Raw genomic sequence first — 19,036 nt, 5'->3', positions numbered from 1 at the left:
TATATCTTTAAAAACTGTTGCAAATCAAGTTGGAAATACATTTTCAGAAACAAATTATATTTCATTATTACTGGTTTAATTCATATATTTAAATACAAGCACTAAATGGACAACAGTTTGTATTTTTCATTTCGATATACAAAGGTACTTCAAAAGTTCATGAAAAGATTAATGAACTTTTAATTCTATTTTTCCATGAACTTTTTGAAGTACCCTTGTAACTTTTAAACCAGTGTCATTTTTCCCCCCATCACTTAGGGCATGAGGAAGAAGCCTTCTTATGTAAACTAAAACGAAAACGGCACCTGGTAGAACATGATTCTGCCTGCATACACCAAATAAAAGTATGTATAAATTATTACTATAGAACACAAAAGAATTCTGACAAATAAGTTTAACATACAGAAAACTGTTTATAGTTCTTGACTAATAAGAAAAGTTACTGCTCTCCTTGAAGGTATGAAAAAGGCTCAAGGTCATTTCTACAAATATGGTGAAGCTGCTATTTGGAAGTTAAGGGTGTTGAGTTCAGTTGTGCAGAACTACTTATCTCCCATGAAATCCTCTGAATCTTTCTGCTGTCAGCCTGTAAAAGCTGGAGTTCTCTGAAAATCATCTAAGATCAAGAAAAGTAAATTAACTTGACCAAGGTTTTACAGTCAAAAATTGAGCTGGGATTAAAATTCAAGTATCTTGATTCCCTGTTATGATCAATTAATTCAGCAAACCATGTTTTAAATATCCATTCTTTTAGGTTCTTCGGATAAAAGGATACCAACTTACCTTTAAGAAACCTCACTGCCAAGTAGGTCAATGATAAAGCCTGACATTTATGTAGCACTTAATGACTTATACAGAGCTTTCACATACATTGTGAAGTGACCAGGATAGTATGCTGTCCTTATTTTACTGATGAGGAGAGAGACCAATATAGAAATAGAAGGTAAAGCTTCTAGGTGTATCATTTTAGCTAAACAAACCAGAGCTAACTTGAGATTTGCTTGTATTTTAAAAGTCAATTCATAAAATATGTATAAAGTGTTTCACTGTACCTTTAACTTGATTGCTTCTTATGTTTCTTAATACAATTTTTTAAAAAATGTAATCTTATGGGACTACGACTTCTTCAATCTCCCTGCTTTTGTGTGCTTTTTTCCCATTCCCACTCTTTAATTGTGAAATTTTTTCCATGCTTCAGTCCTTGGTTCTCTGGTCCTTACTTGCTATGTTATGTTTTATACTCACCCTGCTTTGATTCTCACAAGGATATGACTTCCAGATGTGTATTCCTAACCCTGATCTCTCCCCTTAGATTCAGTTCGGCATTTCTAACGACCTGATGATTATTTCCATTTCAAGAACCTTTCATTTCACATTCAACTTGAATCTAAAATGGAAATTCATCTTTCCCATAAAACCATCCATCTATCATTTTTTCTTAATATTCAAACCTGAAATCTTAGAGCTACCTTCTTTGACTCTTTCCCTCCAACAGCCAGCAAGTCTTCCTCCTTTCCTCATAGTGTTGCCTGAATCTTTCACTATCCTGGTTTAGGCCCTGACTGCCTGACATCTGGACAACTGGGGCAGCCCTCTCTCTAGCCTCTGCCAGCAGCCCCTACCCTTCTACATCCTATATATCTCCCACATTATTACCAAATTAACCTTCCCTCTTCCTTGCTTTCATTTTGTCATTATCCTGCTCAAAAACCTTTGATGGCAATTCAACATTCCACTGAATAAAGCCCAAACATTCTAAATTTCTCAAAATCTGGCCTCAGCTACTACTCTTCTCTACATAAACCCATTTGTTGAACCAAAAGCGTCCACTCACTGTGCCTCAGACATGCCTTATACTTTCCTGCCTCTTAGCCTTTGTCCCTGCTACTCCCCTTCTGTTAGAATTCCTTCAGGTGTCCTCATTCGTCAAACCCCTTTCTAATCATACCTCCTGTTCTACCACAGCTCAAAAGCATCTCTCTCACCTTTGACTTTGCATGGCACTTGTCTACACTATTCAAATGGCACCGTTTTACTTTTTTCCATTTGTGTAAGTATATTATCTCTTCCGGTGGACCCTGGAGGTCAGGGACCAGCCATTTCTAATTATTTTATAGTCCCTAAATCACCAAGTCCAGAGCCTTGCTCATAAGTCAGTGCTCAATAAATCTTTGTTGGTTGATTGACAGCTGATACTGTTTTCTATCCATCTGAAGTTCAGAACAGAAATTTTCTGTTTTTAAATACTTTTATACATACTCTGATTAGCCGAAGTAAAGGACAATGTTAACTATTTTTTATGGAAATTTTTCCAAAGTATATTGACTCTGATCTGGTTACTGGCATGGTGATTTGAGGATGTTACATGCTGTGTTTCTAAAACTAGACAATAGGAACAGTTCAGAGACATGGCTCTCCATTCTAAACAAGGACATCTTTGCCCTGGGAAGTTTTAATACTTAAAGTCCATTAACCCTTAGTTACCTTCAAAATTAAGTTAGCTGAAATAATCTTTTAATATAAGTAAGTTTTAAGGAGTGAAATTTATATAACTGGCAATGCAGGCTCTAGAATCTTACTTCACTATAATGGACATCCATCATCCCAGCATCTTCTTTCATTGCTCCTTCTTCGTCTATATTAGGAGTAATTTTCTTGAAGGCTGAACATCCATTAGGGAATAATTCTGTGTGAATAAAAAGCAGCAGAATAAATGTATAAAAAAGTGTTTGGACCCCAGTTAGGATGGCTAAAATCCAAAAGACTATGAACGATAAATGCTGGCGAGGCTGCGGAGAAAAAGGAACTCTCATACATTGTTGGTGGGACTGCAAAATGGTGCAGCCTCTATGGAAAATGGTATGGAGGTTCCTTAAACAATTGCAAATAGATCTACCATACAACCCAGCCATCCCACTGTTGGGAATATACCCAGAGGAATGGAAATCATCAAGTCGAAGGTATACCTGTTCCCCAATGTTCATTGCAGCACTCTTTACAATAGCCAAGAGTTGGAACCAGCCCAAATGCCCATCATCAGATGAGTGGATACGGAAAATGTGGTACATCTACACAATGGAATACTACTCAGCTATAAAAACGAATGAAATACTGCCATTTGCAACAACATGGATGGACCTCGAGAGAATTATATTAAGTGAAACAAGTCAGGCACAGAAAGAGAAATACCACATGTTCTCACTTATTGGTGGGAGCTAAAAATTAATATATAAATTCACACACACACATACACACATACACACACAAACCGGGGGGGGGGGGGGAGAAGATATAACAACCACAATTATTTGAAGTTGATACAACAAACAAACAGAAAGGACATGGTTGGGGGGGAGGGGGGGAGGGAGAAGGGAGGGAGGTTTTGGTGATGGGGAGCATTAATCAGCTACAATGTATATCGACAAAATAAAATTTAAAAAAAAATAAAATAAAAAAAATAAATAAATAAATAAAAAAGTGTTTGGTAAATAACAAAAAACCTTACAGGGATTGGCTATTTTAAAATAAACACAGACATTTTTGTAAGGATCAAAGTCATAAGTCCATTTTCAGTTACAAAAAAAATTTACAAGTTATTTCCATTACGTATTCTGTCAGTCTTTTTCCCAAAGGGAGCTCAAGTTACTTACAAAAAAGTTTCATTCTTTGACTATCCATCATCTTCAGTGGCTAGTAGATGTTCCCCTACTGTGACAGTGCAATCTAAGAATTTTTATTAAAATTTTGATCCTGTGTACATTTGTGATCTATCATCTAAACAAGAGAGCAGGCATAGCTCAGGTAACCACTGAATGATCTTTGGTAACTACTTCTCGTGCCTAATTTCACTGATAATTGGGAAAAGTTGTTGAAGAAGGCCTAACCTAGGACTTGTAAGAGGCAGGAAATAAAACAGATGGCAGGGATAAAGCACCCTTGGAGAAATGGAATGGGACATTGGAAGAACCATAGCTTTTGGATCCCAGCTGTATCGCTGTATGATTTTGGACATGTTTATCCCCCTGGGACTGTAAAGTTGCATCATCTGTAAAATAGGGATAGTAATAGCTACTTTATGAGAATTAAATTAAATGTAAAGTGTTTAGAACAGTAAATTATTATTACCAAACAAGCCTACCAATAAATAAACTAGCTTTCCCAAGATAGAATAAAATAATTGCTGCCAGCTGCACCCCTGGGAAGTAGGAACTGAACTCAAGCTGAGAACAGCTGCTATAGGACTGTGGACCAAATTGTTACTGTCAAGCAAGAGTCTAAGGTGTAGAAGGCCATATGGTTGCCCTGTAACTCCTGCTGTGACTACCTTTACCCTTATCTAAATGGGTTGTAGTTTTAGAATTCAAGGAAAATTCAGCCTCCTTTTAACAGAATCTGTTAGCCAGTAAAAGAGTTTCCTTGTGATGGCGGCAGGTCACAAAAGGAACAAATAGCTATTGCAATACAAAAAATACAAAATAGCTATTGTCCTACAGCTTTTCTAATAGTGATACCTAGACATAATAATCTTTACTCACAACTAAGTATCTGGTAATCTTCCCAGGGTTAGAGGTTGGGGAAAGAAGAAGGAAGGCTTAAGAAAGCCAGACTTCATGTCGAAGAGATTTCTCAGAATTCTGGTGGAAGAACAGGTCATGTATTAGGGCTTGGATTTTGCTAACTCTTCTTGTCTATATGAAAGCTAACTAGATATACATCTTCTGGGTAAGATGTTTGATAGAACATGAGTTATCAAGTAAGCAACACACTTCTGTGAGAGAGAGAGATAGAAGTCTGGTGGGGGAAGATGGGGTTATTTAGAACTACTTTTCCAAGAAGGGAGAAATACATGGGGAGTAGTCAGTAGGTTTCCATTAAGAAAGAAAGAGAGTTAGAAATAAAAGTGATATTTAGTTTGATCCACCAGATTTTAGGGCAATTTTTGTTCAAAGAAATTAGGTAATAAAAGGCACTGAAGACAGAACATAACATGCTTCATTCCTGAATATACGCATGCCTAAAATGGTAACAAAATCTAGAATTGGCCAGTACTCAACCATAACAAGAGGAACTTGCACCAGAATGTAAATCAATCCAGCATTTCCTTCTTCAACAAAGTTTTTCTATGGATAAAAAAAAAAAAAGTCAGCTGAACTAAACAGTCTCTTTAGTGACATAGTTGATTTACATTTAGGACAACACTCCTTATCTTGTTATGAACCAGTAACAAACAGTTCTCAGTCTAGCAGCTGGTCTGTGGGACACTCTTTGAGAAGTAGTGAATTAGGAGAACTTTTTGAAATTTGGAAGAAAATATCCCACTTGATCACCTCTATGAAGTCAAGAGCTAGGCAGTAAAGAAGAAGGCCCAAGAATTGAATGAACAGATCAAGAATGTAGTCTTCATCATCAAAAAAGAGGGTCAATCCCTGAAGACCTCAGGCAGCTAGGTGCATAACTGGGAAAAAATTCCTGTCTATTCAGAAGAGATTATTACTTTAAGCTATTCCCAAATGCAGGGCTTTTCTACAATGTTGTGATTTAGGTGAGAACAAAGAAAGGCATACTCGTACACAAGAGATCAGATGAGGCTAAAAGCATCTTGGGAGAGAGTGTTCTGGGGTGTATCTTAAGTAGAAGTAGGGCAAATTATGTTTTGTCTCAGGAACAAAGAGGTCAACATCCACTTTTGGAATTAGTTGTCTACATCATCTAGTGTAAAGACTACTATTGCGGATTTTCAGCTTCAGAGCCTACTATTCATGCTAAGTGTGTTATCTTAATTCATATCCCTGATGACGTATCTCTATCTAGAGAAGGCTGTCTCTCCCCCTTTTTGCTTACGTTATCAAAACCCATCAATATCTAATAGTATCAGGACCCTTTTGTTTGTTAGGATCTTTAAAATGATTGGGGAAAATTCTGATTCCCCTTAGTCCTGGAAAGATTTTCAGATGAAACAAGTTGCTGAATCTAGAAATGGCCAGTGTATATATCCCAACAGAAGGTGGCATCTGTTTGAGGGATCTCACATAGACCTATGTAGCCTTGCATAAGGTGGTCCTGGAGAGTCTGCCATCAATCTCTCTGGTATTTGACCTGGACTCTTGACCTTGCCCGTCACAGCTGTAGCTTCTGTGTTCCTGACTGCTGTCTTAGGGAAAACAAGATGGAAAATTTGCGGGTAGAGACCACTACCTTGAGTACAATTTCTCTTGTGTTTGGAGGGTGTGGTCGCCGTCAAACCCTTGATAAAATACAACTGCTAGTCAGAAGGATAAGAAGTAAGAGTCCTGAGGGGAGCACAAGAAGGGAAAAGGCTGTGACTGGGAAAGAACAGGAGAGTAAAAAGCTTGGTGGAACTCGCTGTCAGATCCTGGCTACAAAGACTTGGGAAAGATAACAACGTTCCTGTAAGGAATGAAACAAACGAACAGACTCTATGGGAAAGGAAATTCCTTCTTCTGGGTTGACGGGGGAACTCTGCAGGCCTGAAGCTTTGCTGACCTAGGATGCTATGTGGTGGCAGAAGAATGCAGACACTTGAGTCTTGTCTTCCTTGGGGAAAACAGCTGTGCCCTTTCTCAGGAAGAGAGAAGAAAGAGAATTATGTAAAAGCCGAGGATCCAGAGAATGTGATCTAGAAATCTGAGGTTCTCAGACAAAACAGAAATAAGGAAATTCTGACCTGTTTTTCATTTTATATTTTGGGGGGTGGGAAGAATTTCTAACACCCAGTATCACCATTTAGATGTGACTGAGATAAAGGGAAGAGAATAATAATCCTTAAGGTCTCTTTGGTAGAAAGAGCAAGAGCTCAGGCTGCCTGAAACAAGTTCGAAGGTGGGGGCAGGGAGAACTGTATATTTCCTTCCTCTTTCTCTGTCAGTTCAGTGCCTGAAACAATGAAGAAAAGGATCTGGAAATGGTCCCTCACTGGTGGCGTGCAGTCACCCCTGGGGACAGGGGCCCCTAACCATTGCCTGCTTAGGCAACTATCCAATAGGACAAAACTGTTTTTTTCCTTCAAAACCTTAAATAGTAGAACATCTGCTTCTAATGTGTCAGCTGATAAGTCCTATTTTATACCATCTTGATTAAAAAAATGTTTTATAATGAACTTCAAGAGAAATGCCTTAGGAATTTGAGAAAAAGAAATTTTTTTGACAATGGGTATGTGTCAGAGATTTAAAACATACTCTAACTCTCCTTCCCTTTTGTCTTATCAAAGGACACTTAATAATACAAAACAAAGAGTTCTAGAGTTGCCCGATTATCTTTGTTAAATAAATTGGTCTTAAGCGCAGATAAAAATTTTTTTTACAGTTCTTCACTCAAATGTATTTTGATTTACTCTGTAAATATCCAAGTCTTATCTAGACTTCAAAAAGCCCACTAATACGGGTGGATTGTAGAGTTCTCAGATTGGATGGCAGGTTAACAGATTAAATTGTTAACTTGTGTTTTAAATTAGTAGTCTACCTTGGAATAACTATCATAGTTTAATCAACTAATTAACAAAACAAGGTGTTTGGGATCATTTGAATCATCAAAGCTATGGGAAAAACCCTGCGGATTTTACTAGTACTACCGTTTTAGAATAAGGTTTTCTAGTTTAAGCAAGCAGAATTTTCCGGGTTTAAAAACAGATGGCACCTATAAATAAATATGCAAACTTCTCTTAAATTTAACATTATGTTTTGTTTAAAGTGCAAAACAACATTTTTTCCTGCTCAGAGAAGGGCTCTTTGATTTCTATGAAGGATAAATTCTAAAAAACCTTGAGGGTATTAGAAAATACCTAAATGACTAGTTAAAACAGTATTTTCACTTGTTGAAACATGTCACAATTTGATGTTTAGGCTAGCTGCCTCACGCTAATGTCCAAAAAGCCATAACAAGAAATTATATTTCTAAAGTTTAAGGACTGATAATAGAGATAAATGTCTTGATTTTTGCTTAGTTTTAAGGTCTTCGCACTTGTGGAAAAAAAACTCCAAAAAACCAGGGAAAAAAAAAACTCTAGGGAAATATTTTTAATATATTTAACTATTTTCATAATCTAAAGGGTACAGTTTTATACTTACTTGAATATAAAACTCTTATTTCAGATTTCTACTAATTAGAAAGATGAGGTAATATTAAACTAATTTCTCTGACACACCTAAAATTATATTTAATACCATGTTTAGGGTTCTCATATTTGTCAGTTTATTTGGGATTGCAGGTATGCTGTTTCAATATTTTACTTATACTGTAATTTCACAGGCACGCTAGTGATTGAAAAAAAACACCTCAAACGGGGCCTTATTTTGATAATTAATCTATTTCTTCATTTTAAAACTAAAAGGAGAAAACTAGAGTATACCAATTTCAAAGACATGGATTGTTCAAAAGAATTTCAGTATCAAACATAAAGTACTAATCTAAAATATAAGTAAAACAAATTACATTATATTTGGGAAGAATCTTTACAGAAAAAGATTCCCCACATTTGTGTTGTTATATGAGGCAATCAAACACTGAGCTTTAGATGTGAAATGAAGAATATATAGTTAACTGTAGGAATTCTGGTATTATAAAAACAAAACATGATTATATTTTTATAGCTAAAGCCAGAGTGATACGACTCCCATAAGTAGCAGTTTCTTTTTGCCCTAATGTTACTCGTTCAACTGCCTTAAAGGAAGTAGCTTGGACACATGGTGACAGAGGATGGAAGATTTCTTCATTGCAATCTCCACCCTAACCCTAACCCTAACCCTAACCCTAACCCTGTTTTACTATTTGAATAGTTACAGTATTGTTTTTGGAAAGGGAAGCTTCCAAGCATATTCCTGAATTAGGAATCCAGAGCTGCTGGATCCTGATGTCCTTTAAGGGCATGATTCCCTTTAATACCAGGTATCATTGCTCTAAAGTGGCTGTAGAGACATAGTCTGTGGGCAGTCGTTGGTGAAGTCGAGGCAGATGAGGGGAAAATAAGTGGTCTGTGTTATCCCAAACTTCTCATGAGCTCTGAGAAGAATTTAATTTGTGGCAGTCTTCCAGGGAGACAGTCTTGGAAAATAAACATTGGGCACCAGGCCTGGTGCTGTACTATTTAACTTCTTATAACCTCTAATGAATGCAGAAGGCAAAATAATCCAGTCTTTTATAACAACTTCTGTTTAACACTGAATGAAGGTAAACATTTTTTCAGAGCTCAATTATATTACACCTATAGTTGCAAGCTACAAAGATAAAAATTAGTATGCTAACTGAAATTCCTCCCATCTCTAAGAACAGAAATATCTTACTTTTTCGATGAAGAAACTCTGCAACTAGAGCTGCTACATGGACATAACACATCGCAGCCTGAAAAAGGATAAGAAAAGAACTGTCAGAATGTGCTCTAGGGATTTTGAAGGGTTGTATTTAGAAGAAAACCTTAAGTAGTTACCTCTGAAAAATCTCCATTTTTTATATGAATCTTGGCCATGCTGTCAAGCCAGGTTTTCCTGAGCTCTGGGGTGCTTGCATAGGACTTGGCTAAGCTATACTGAAGATCAATGAGCATTTCAGGGTCTTTCTCATGCTCCTTCATTTGGGCAGTGGCCATAAGAACGGTACGGATTCTCTTGGTCAAGTCTTTGACTTCTGTGGGAAAAGCAGTTGCCTGATTTCAAAACAAATAAAAAAGACATGTTTAACAATATCATGGATGTGTTCTAAGCTTCAGCATCCAATCCTGAAAACATAATATGATTTTTACTTCTTGTTACAGTATTGCATGTGGCATGTCTAAAGAGTTTTAAATTAATTATTTTAAAAATATCTAACTAGCTCAGGCTTCAAAGGCTCTAACCTTGATGGCAGTATATTCACAGGCCATAAAAGCACGATCTCTGGAGCCATACTACCCGGCTTTGAACCCCCGCTCCTCCATTGTGAATTCCACAGCCATGGGAGTGATCTGTGTGTGCTGTTTACTTATAAAAGTAACTAAAATTTATTGACAGTTTATTATGTACCAGGCACTGGTCTGGGTGCTTTACATGTTTTACTTTTTACAGCAACCCTATGCGTTAAGTGCTGTTATAATTCATTTTACCAATGGGAAAACTGAGGCACAGAGCAGTTAAGTAGCTTGGCCAAAGTCTCACAGTTGGTATGTGGTAGAGACAGGATTTAGATCCAGTCTGGCTTCAGAGTTAGCGCTCTTAGCTACTCTTCCATATTCCATCCACTGACTGCCACCTACACTAAGGTGAAAAACATACTGCAAAAATTTCTATTTACACAAATGAGAGGCCATGAATCACAGAACACTCCAAAGAGTTTAAAGAAATCATTAACCTCTCAAAGTTCTTGGCCCCAAGAACACTTAGAGTTTCCTCTTTAGCCACTGTTAAAAGCATCCTATCACTTCCTCTTAACCCACACTGGAGTAATTACAATTAAATATATGATTCAGAGAAGATGAAGAAGGGACAGGGACAGGGGTTAGGGAGCTTTTTAATGTCAATATAATAAAATGTGGAGGAAATGGTTTTAAAAACTGCTTTCTTGACCCATTTAAAAATAATTATTATTATATACATAAATTATCTTCTTATACATTATGTTAGAGATTCCACTTACTGAGGGAAAGGCACACCTAGTTGTGATGGGCTTTGCTGGTAATGACTACCCTAACAGAACAAAACTAAGCCGCTTCAGAAATGAGTCAATGAAATAAAAAAAATTCCTATCATGGAGAGCCAACATAAGCCCCACTTACTTAGAAAAGGTTTGGTAATCTATGTATTTAACATGGCGTTATAGATGATAACAACTGATAAAATAAACTCTTTGAGTATGAGTAAAAGCATAAATGGCATAAGTTTCTGTGCTCGTGGGATTAGTTGTAGCATGTACCGATCCCCTGGGGAACCAGTAGAACTGGCTGAAAAGCAAACTTTCCCAGCCTGACAGCAGCTGGTACTACTCAAGTGTTTTTTTTCAGTGTAAGCAATGTTCCTATGAGAATATTTTTTGGTTGTAAGATTTACACATCCCAAACATCAAGCATGTTGTGACTGTGAGCTTTTAATTTTTTTCAGATTTCACATAATATTGTCCAATTATGCTTGAAGATGAGCTTTCACAAGAATGGGTATGATTCATTCCTCTGGGAGGAAAAGTCCTCTACTGGCAAAAGATTCTTCTTCCCTTGCATACGTGTACCACTGAAGATTAGGACCTACACTCCATGCAACAAAGCAACAGATGAATTTTTACAATGCTATAGGTTTTAAGCATATAGGAAAGGTAGAGGAGTGGTAGTCAGGGTCTTGGGTTTGGCCTCAGCTAACTGGTGCTTAAGAGTGACAGCCTTGGGCTTGGATTTGTCAGTAAATGTCTATGACAAGCTACAATTAGTTAACATAATTTTCAAATTTACAAAATCACCAAATAATGAATCCCTTCTGTGCCATTCCTTGTCTGTTGGCAATAGATCAGGCAGCTGTTAGCTATTCTAAGAATTAAGCTTTTGTGAAACTACAAACTCAGTGCTTAATTAACTAATATGATAAATGGTAACAATTGTTAAGAAAGAAAGGACCCATTTACTTTCCAAGGAAGTTTAGAAATCAAGATCAGAAAAAATTCAGATTCTACTAGCCATAGCAATTCTATATACACAGTATATTCATTCATCCATTTATTCAACTAATATTGAATATCTACTATGTACCAGGTAGTGTTGTAGGTGCTAGAGATACAGCGGTGTACAAGACAAAGCCCTCAACTCATGAAGCTTACATTCTATACACTCGATACTATCAAAAGTTGTGAATCCAAGGACAGTTTAATTCTAAGAGTGTAAACTTCCCTGATAGTGAAGGTGGTTCTAATTTATTACTCAAAGTGAGAACATACCTTCATAGGCCTGTCACTGTTTGCAAAATTATTTATAATAAATAAAGACTCCTGAAATCTTGATCCTCCACTTAGTGCCACATCAGCTATCAGCTGGCTTACAGCAATTATTATCTGTGGGAAGAAACAAACATCAGTTTCCAAATGGCTTTGAACAAATGCTGCTGATTCTCATCATTGTGTAAGTACATAAGCACTCACATGAAATGCTTCTTTTAAAGATTCTACATAGTACCATCATAATCTACTTTCCTCATACGCGAGGAGTTTAAATTCTTCTACTGAAATAGCAACTTCAAAGGTCCCAATTTCAAATTTTATTGGTACCTTTCTTGGTTAGATGTGAACAATCTTTCCAAATTCACAGCACAGCTAGACCTAAAGCTGTTTTCATAATAGTGAAGTGATATAACGGTGGTCACTCTAAATACGCTTGCTAGGTAGTAGCTACAGCAAAGTTGGAAATGAATGATGTTTTTCTTTGATGGTTTCTCATTCCTTTTCGCTAGTCTATTTTAGTGCGCTGGATTCCTAAGTCCAGTGCCTCAGCAACCTTCTTTGGTTTTGACCAGGGCCTGGCTAGTTTACCAGCAGTTTATGTATGCAGTAGCCTTTGATTATACTTTTTAATCTCTCAGGCTTCCTTGGATGAATGGCAAAACAATTCATGCTAAGACGTTAATGGTTAGATACTTTACCACTGATCCTGGGAAGAAAGATACAGTAGTAGCTATGAGTGAGGGCCCTAGAATCAAACTGCCTTAGAATCAAATCTTGACTTTATCAATTATTCACTTTGTGGCTTTGGGAAAACTATTTAACCTTTCTGTGCCTCACTTTTCTCATTTGTAAAATGGGGATAATAATCTCTACTTTATAGAGTTAATATGAGGATTAAAGAGATAATAATCATGATAATACCAGTTAACCCTTTACTGAGCACTTACTATGTGACAGACACTGTTCTAAGTCTTTACATTTGTTAATTCATCTATATTTGAATAAAGAACGTGAGAGAATGATGGTTTGACCCAGAAAAATGGACCCTAATGGGGAATTTCAGGCATACTGGCACACTAATTAGAGCTATGTTTTGGGGGAAGGTGGGTATTCAAGTGACATTCATTTGACATAAAAGCAAATAATAAAAGACCAAATGGGTAATTCTGCTGGCTCTCATATGCAAAAGCAATTATATAGATTTTTACAGAAAGCATATATTTCTATTGGATTTTCACATTACTGTTTACATCTTATGGTCGTTTACCCATTGATAACCCTGTCTCCAATAAACAACTCCAATGGGACAAACCATGGTAGTGAAGATATAAATATGACCAACGACTTACTATATTACAAAGAGGCCTACTGAGCCAAGAAATCCCAGTTGTGGTTTAGTTCAGAGCTGTTTCATCAAATAAGCACAAAAATATTAGAGATGTTGAATAATAACTATGATGTAATAAGTGTCTATTATGTGCTAGGCATTGTGCCAGGCACAACACACTTTATTTTTAACCCTCATGATAACCCTGCCAGGGGAAATCTACTTGGCCTCATTTTACAGATAAGGAAACTGGTTCAGCTAGATCGAGTGACTTGTCTAGGGTCACACAGCAAGTAAGTAGCCGAGCTATGATTTAAGCTCGGGTAGGTATGATCCAAAGTCCATAACTTCCACTAAACCTTGAAACGTCTCTCATTTTTTAAATAAGTGGGCATTCTGGAACATGAAAAACATAAACTGTATTACCTATTATATTATATCTAACAAACTTGTTATTTAATCATCTCATTTAATTTTCATAAAAACCCTATGGGGTAGGTACTAATATTTACCCCTATTTAACATTTGAAGAAACTGAGGCACTGAGAGGCTATGGAAGTAACTTGTTCCAGGTCACCCAGTGTGTGGAGTTCTGGATTCTGAAGTAGAACCTATGCTCTTAACACCTATGAGCTGCTCTAATAGAAATATGATGTGAGCCACACATGTAATTTTAAATTGTCTAGCAGCCGCATTAAAAAGAGACACAGGTAAAACATTTTAATATATTTTACTTAACCCAAAGTATACAATATATCACTTCAACGTATAATTGATGTAAAACAATTGAGATATTTTACTTTTTTGTGTGTAGTCTTCAAAAGCCAATGTGTATTTTACGCTTTCAGTACATCTCAATTAGGATTAACCACTCTCCCAGTGCTAGGTGGCCACACGTGGTTATTAGCTATTGTACTGGACAGGGTAGCTCTAGATCTTGATCTGGAGGCTAAAGATTGAAGAGAAGAAAGATGAAGAGGAGCTCTGATTTTCACTGACCTGCAGATGTGTCCTCAAAAAGGTTTTCCTTTTGGTATACTCAAAGTTGTTTCTCATCAAAAGGTACAGAAGTGCAGATGCTTCATTCCTGGTTGAACTAATCTTCGAGGTACAGCACTTTAAAACCTCATAGCAAAATGCAGCACACATGTTTACTCTTCCTTTGAAAAAGGCTGAGGGAAACTAAAGAACAGGGAAAATAAATAAGTATCTGAAAACTCAGTTATAAAACTAATTAAATATCAAGTGCCCACTATATCCTTACCTAAAACTATGTTGGGTGATTTGAGGATACAAAATCAACATAAGGCTAGGTAGGGCTCTGCTCTCAAGAGAGCTAGTTAACATAATGACTAGCATGTGTAATGACAGAACAATTCAAGTCAGTATATGAGTTACTACAAAAATGTAAATCATTATATTTTATCTCAGCACCTTGTTTGTTTCCTTCCTAGAACTTACTATAACTACTAATTATTTTATTTACTTATTTTCTATCCCCCTCCTCCCAAGACTGAAAGCTTTATGAAGGCACAGAGTATGCTTCTTTGGTATCTCTAGTACCTAATACAGCATTTGACACACAAAAGGTGCTCAATAAATATAGTATGAGCGAATGGAGGATGTCTACACATCTAGCTCTCCAATCCAGATCTCTCTCAGGACAAAGATCTATATATCCACATGTCCCACAGGCATCTTAAATTCAACAGGTTTACAAAACAGAACGCATGAGCTATTACCCCAAATGTAGTCATTCCCCGATATTTCACATCAACCACCACCCCCCTCAAGGCTATCAGTGAATTGATGGCCAAATCCTATAAATTTTATTTCTTCAATATGTCTTATAACTGGCTTTGACTCTCTATGTCCACCGTCACTGCCTTACGTTTGGCCCTCATATCTTATCTAGCCTATTGCAACAAGTCTTTTGACTGACTTTGGTACTGCCACCAACAGCTCTTCCACACTACTTTTAAAGAGATTTTCCCTGCCTGCATCAATTCTCTCTTAACACAAAGTTAATTGTGTTACTTCCCATGGCAACCTCATGCTTACAAGATGAAGTCCAACTCTTTTTTTTTTTTTTTAAAGATGATCAGTAAGGGGATCTTCACCCTTGGCTTGGTGTTGTCAGCACCACGCTCTCCCAAGTGAGCCAACCGGCCATCCCTATATAGGATCCAAACCCATGGCCTGGGTGTTATCAGCGCTGCACTCACCAAGTGAGCCACAGGCCGGCCCTGAAGTCCAACTCTTAAGATGAGTACACAACAATCTCTTACCCAATTACATCTTTAGTCTCATCTCTTGCTGAATCCATACGAAATCCCAGCTCCATTACTGCTGACAAACTTTTGCTAAATGAAAGCATTTCTCCTCTTTCTTCTGCCCACCCGCAGTTCTCTGTAAAGGCTTCTTTTATCCCAATGATATTCGTTTATATGTGTGTGTGTGTTTCCCTCTACTGGACAAAAAGCCCTCAAGGACTATATTCACTAAGTAGCTACACAGTAACTGTTTGTTAAATTAATTATTTCTGAATCTCTATTAGTTTCTTATAACATGCTTGTGTTGAATTCAGTTTTCCATAGATTTCTTTATTCATAAATTGTATTAAAGAATGGCAATAAAAACAAAAATCTTCAAATTCACCTAATTTTATATCAATTAAATGCAGTAAGCTTTCATACATGTCATAATGATGACAAAAACAGTTTTCCATGCTTAGCTATCCTATTACAGAGATAAATTAATTGAATTTCTCTGTTGTGTTAGAGTTATACACACCAGAGTGGAGGCCCTGGACTGTGCCTTTCCACCTTATATCTATTTTGGTTGTTTTGGTCAGGTCCCCATGCCTCAGGTCTGGTTGGGTGTGGTGCAGCGCATTCTTTGTAAACAAATTGCGTGTGTGGGTGGAGTTGGTGTGCATGAGTGCCCATGTATCTTTTTAGTTTTGTTGCTATTATTGTGTGTTAGAGAGTGTGTGGAGCAGTAGCCGTGAACTACTGGCCGGCAGAGCGCGTATCTAAATAGAGAGCATGTTTACTTTGCTGGCAGCTGCTCAGTTTTTCTTTGGACTTTGCTGGTAGCAGTTGAGTTTCTGAGTTTCTCTTTGGACTGCCTAGCTCTCAGACATGTGTGTGCAGAAATAAAGACTACTCTTTCTTCAACCAAGGCTCCAAAGACCTTTCTTCTGGTAACCTAGCTCATAGACCTGCATTTGAAGGGTTTGTGACCCAGTCTGGACTACGGGCTTGAGGGGTCTGTGAGCTCCAGGACCCAGCTCTAGCTTGACATTGGTTTATTACACTTATTCTTATGTTTAAAAGCTATCAAAAACAGATGAAATAAATCTTTGCTGTCTGTTTCAGCCATATTTCTTCGTAAAAGCCAAGGTTGAGGTTACTGTTTAGATGAGGTAAGTGGCCTGCAAATTTAGGGCTCTCAGACACAATTAACATTGAAAGGAAGGATTTACTCATTTGAACATGTGAGTACCTACCATTTGCAAGATATTATCCAAGACCTTCGGGTTATAAAAGTTGGTCCCTGCTTTCAAAGTGATTGTACATGGGTGCACTAATGGTTTATGTACCTCCAGCATGATAACACTTTAAAAAAGAACCAAACAGAAGAAAAACTAGCAAGGTTGGTAATTTGAAAATGATACTCTTCAAAGGAGCCTAATGAAAAGGGAAGGTACAACAGGGTAAAATAAAAACTAGGTTCTGATTTTAGGAGATTATTGGTCAGGCCCTGTGTAAATATTTTTGTTCTGTATTTATATTTACAAAGGCAGTACTTAACGGTTTCATTAGCTGACGTTTGTATATGTCATCACAATGATCCTTTCCCCTCTTTTTACCACAGAGAGCCCACTAACAGCTCTACAGTTTCTGTCCTTACCTTACTGATGAAAGCTCTCAGTGAGGCAAACACGTGTTTCAGTGATACTTCAGATTGTCCATTTTTAAGGAAAGCAAGATGAATATCAAATACTTTTTTCATTAATGGGTTGTGGCCGTCATTGTTTAAAAGTTGGCTCTATAAAACATACAAAAATATATGGTTTGCAGTAGTACTTAGTTTATGCCCCAATGAGAATGAGAGAACTTACTTTACCAATACCTATTTATAAAACCATTGTTTGGAAGTTTCAGATAAAAAGACCCTTAAATATAATTTTAAAATATTTGTGCTATCTTTCAACTTAGAAATCTCAAAATACTACATAAACTACATTAGAATACTTAATTCCAGCATTTTAAACAGGTGAAAAAATTATTTTTCCAATGCAACACAGCAAAATACAAAATAAGTATGGGAAAAATATTTGCTATTAATCTTCGCCATATTGCTTCTCAATTAAGAAAACAGGACATTACAAATTAATACAAGATCCCTGTTCTGGCCAGCTGTGGGGGAGTACAAGGCAACTAGTCTTTGTATTTCTCCAAGGGAGACTATATAATGCAGGAATTAAGGAAAATATCAATTCTATTTGAGAAGTCTATTAGCTAATTTACTTTTAAAAGTATTTTAGCATAAGATATGTTTAGCCACTGGTGACAAATTAAACCCTCTGAGTAAAGATAACAACAGGTATCACAATTGAACAGACTACGTAAATTGTTTAAATGCCCCTTGCAAAGAAACACAAACAATAAATTGTACAGAAATATCTATTAGTTTGTGAACCTTGTCTTAAAAACAGCATTGGTTAGTCTCTCTAGCCCTACACTCCTATCCCTCAAGAAAATAAGCAGCAGGTTACAATTTGGCCAAAAACAACAACAAAATTCAAAAAACAACCAAAACATTAGGCAAAGCTGTGACAGATCTAATGGTAACTGATAGCCAGAATCCCTGAAGAGTGATTGGTTTTTTGTTGTTGTTGTTGTTTTGTTTTTTGTTTTTTAGTTTTATTTTGTCAATATACAATGTGATTGATTATTGTGGCCCATTACCAGAACCTCCCTCCCCCGTCTCTCCCCCCTCCCTCCCAACAATGTCCTTTCTGTGTGCTTGTCGTATCAACTTCAAGAAATTGTACAATGTCCTTTCTGTGTGCTTGTCGTATCAACTTCAAGGAATTGTACAATGTCCTTTCTGTGTGCTTGTCGTATCAACTTCAAGGAATTATAATTGTTGTGTCTTCTTCCCCCCCCCCCCCGGTTGTTTGTGTATTTATTTATTTATTTCTATTCTGCAATAGTGAACATGCAGAAAGAGAAATCAAGAAAGCCTGCCCATTTACAATAGCCACCAAAAAAATAAAATACCTAGGAATTGAGTTAACCAAGGATGTGAAAAATCTCTATGACGAGAACTACAAACCACTGCTGAGAGAAATTAAAGAGGGCACAAGAAGATGGAAAGATATTCCATGCTCTTGGATTGGAAGAATCAACATTGTGAAAATGTCCATACTACCCAAAGTGATGTACAAATTCAATGCAATCCCCATCAGAATTCCAATGACATTTTTCTCAGAAATGGAAAAAATTATCCAAACATTTATTTGGAGTGATTTTTTTTACCGGCTCTTTCCTTAGTCTACTTCCAAGCATGGTATGGTGGTTAGAATCATGGACTCAAGTGTAACTGGCCTAGGTCTGAATCCAGATTCTGCCACTGACTAGCTATGTGACATTAACCTCCCTGTGAGCCTCAGTTTCCTTACTTTAAAATGGGAATAACAACAGTATCTACATCATAAGGCTATTGTGAGGATTAAAAGTGAATTCATATTTGTATTTTTGAATTTCCTGAAATATAATTTACATGTCATAGAATTCA

At 36.9% G+C, this 19,036-nt stretch overlaps 1 protein-coding gene across 1 annotated transcript in view; it reads right to left on the bottom strand.

The window, feature by feature from the left end:
• Window positions 1–19,036, bottom strand: part of DOCK11 (dedicator of cytokinesis 11) — a 169,029-nt gene that overhangs the window by 23,469 nt on the left and 126,524 nt on the right. Inside the window, exons 40-45 of the mRNA XM_063084253.1 lie at window positions 17,144–17,281; window positions 14,228–14,410; window positions 11,902–12,015; window positions 9,440–9,655; window positions 9,297–9,354; window positions 2,580–2,686 (exon numbers count right to left, since the gene is read on the bottom strand). Of these exons, the coding sequence (XP_062940323.1) occupies window positions 2,580–2,686; window positions 9,297–9,354; window positions 9,440–9,655; window positions 11,902–12,015; window positions 14,228–14,410; window positions 17,144–17,281 (816 nt within the window). The remainder of the gene's footprint in view (window positions 1–2,579; window positions 2,687–9,296; window positions 9,355–9,439; window positions 9,656–11,901; window positions 12,016–14,227; window positions 14,411–17,143; window positions 17,282–19,036) is intronic.

This window comes from Cynocephalus volans, chromosome X (genome assembly GCF_027409185.1).
Source record: "Cynocephalus volans isolate mCynVol1 chromosome X, mCynVol1.pri, whole genome shotgun sequence".
Lineage (NCBI taxonomy): Eukaryota > Metazoa > Chordata > Mammalia > Dermoptera > Cynocephalidae > Cynocephalus > Cynocephalus volans.
This window is presented reverse-complemented; position numbering and strand designations above follow the sequence as displayed.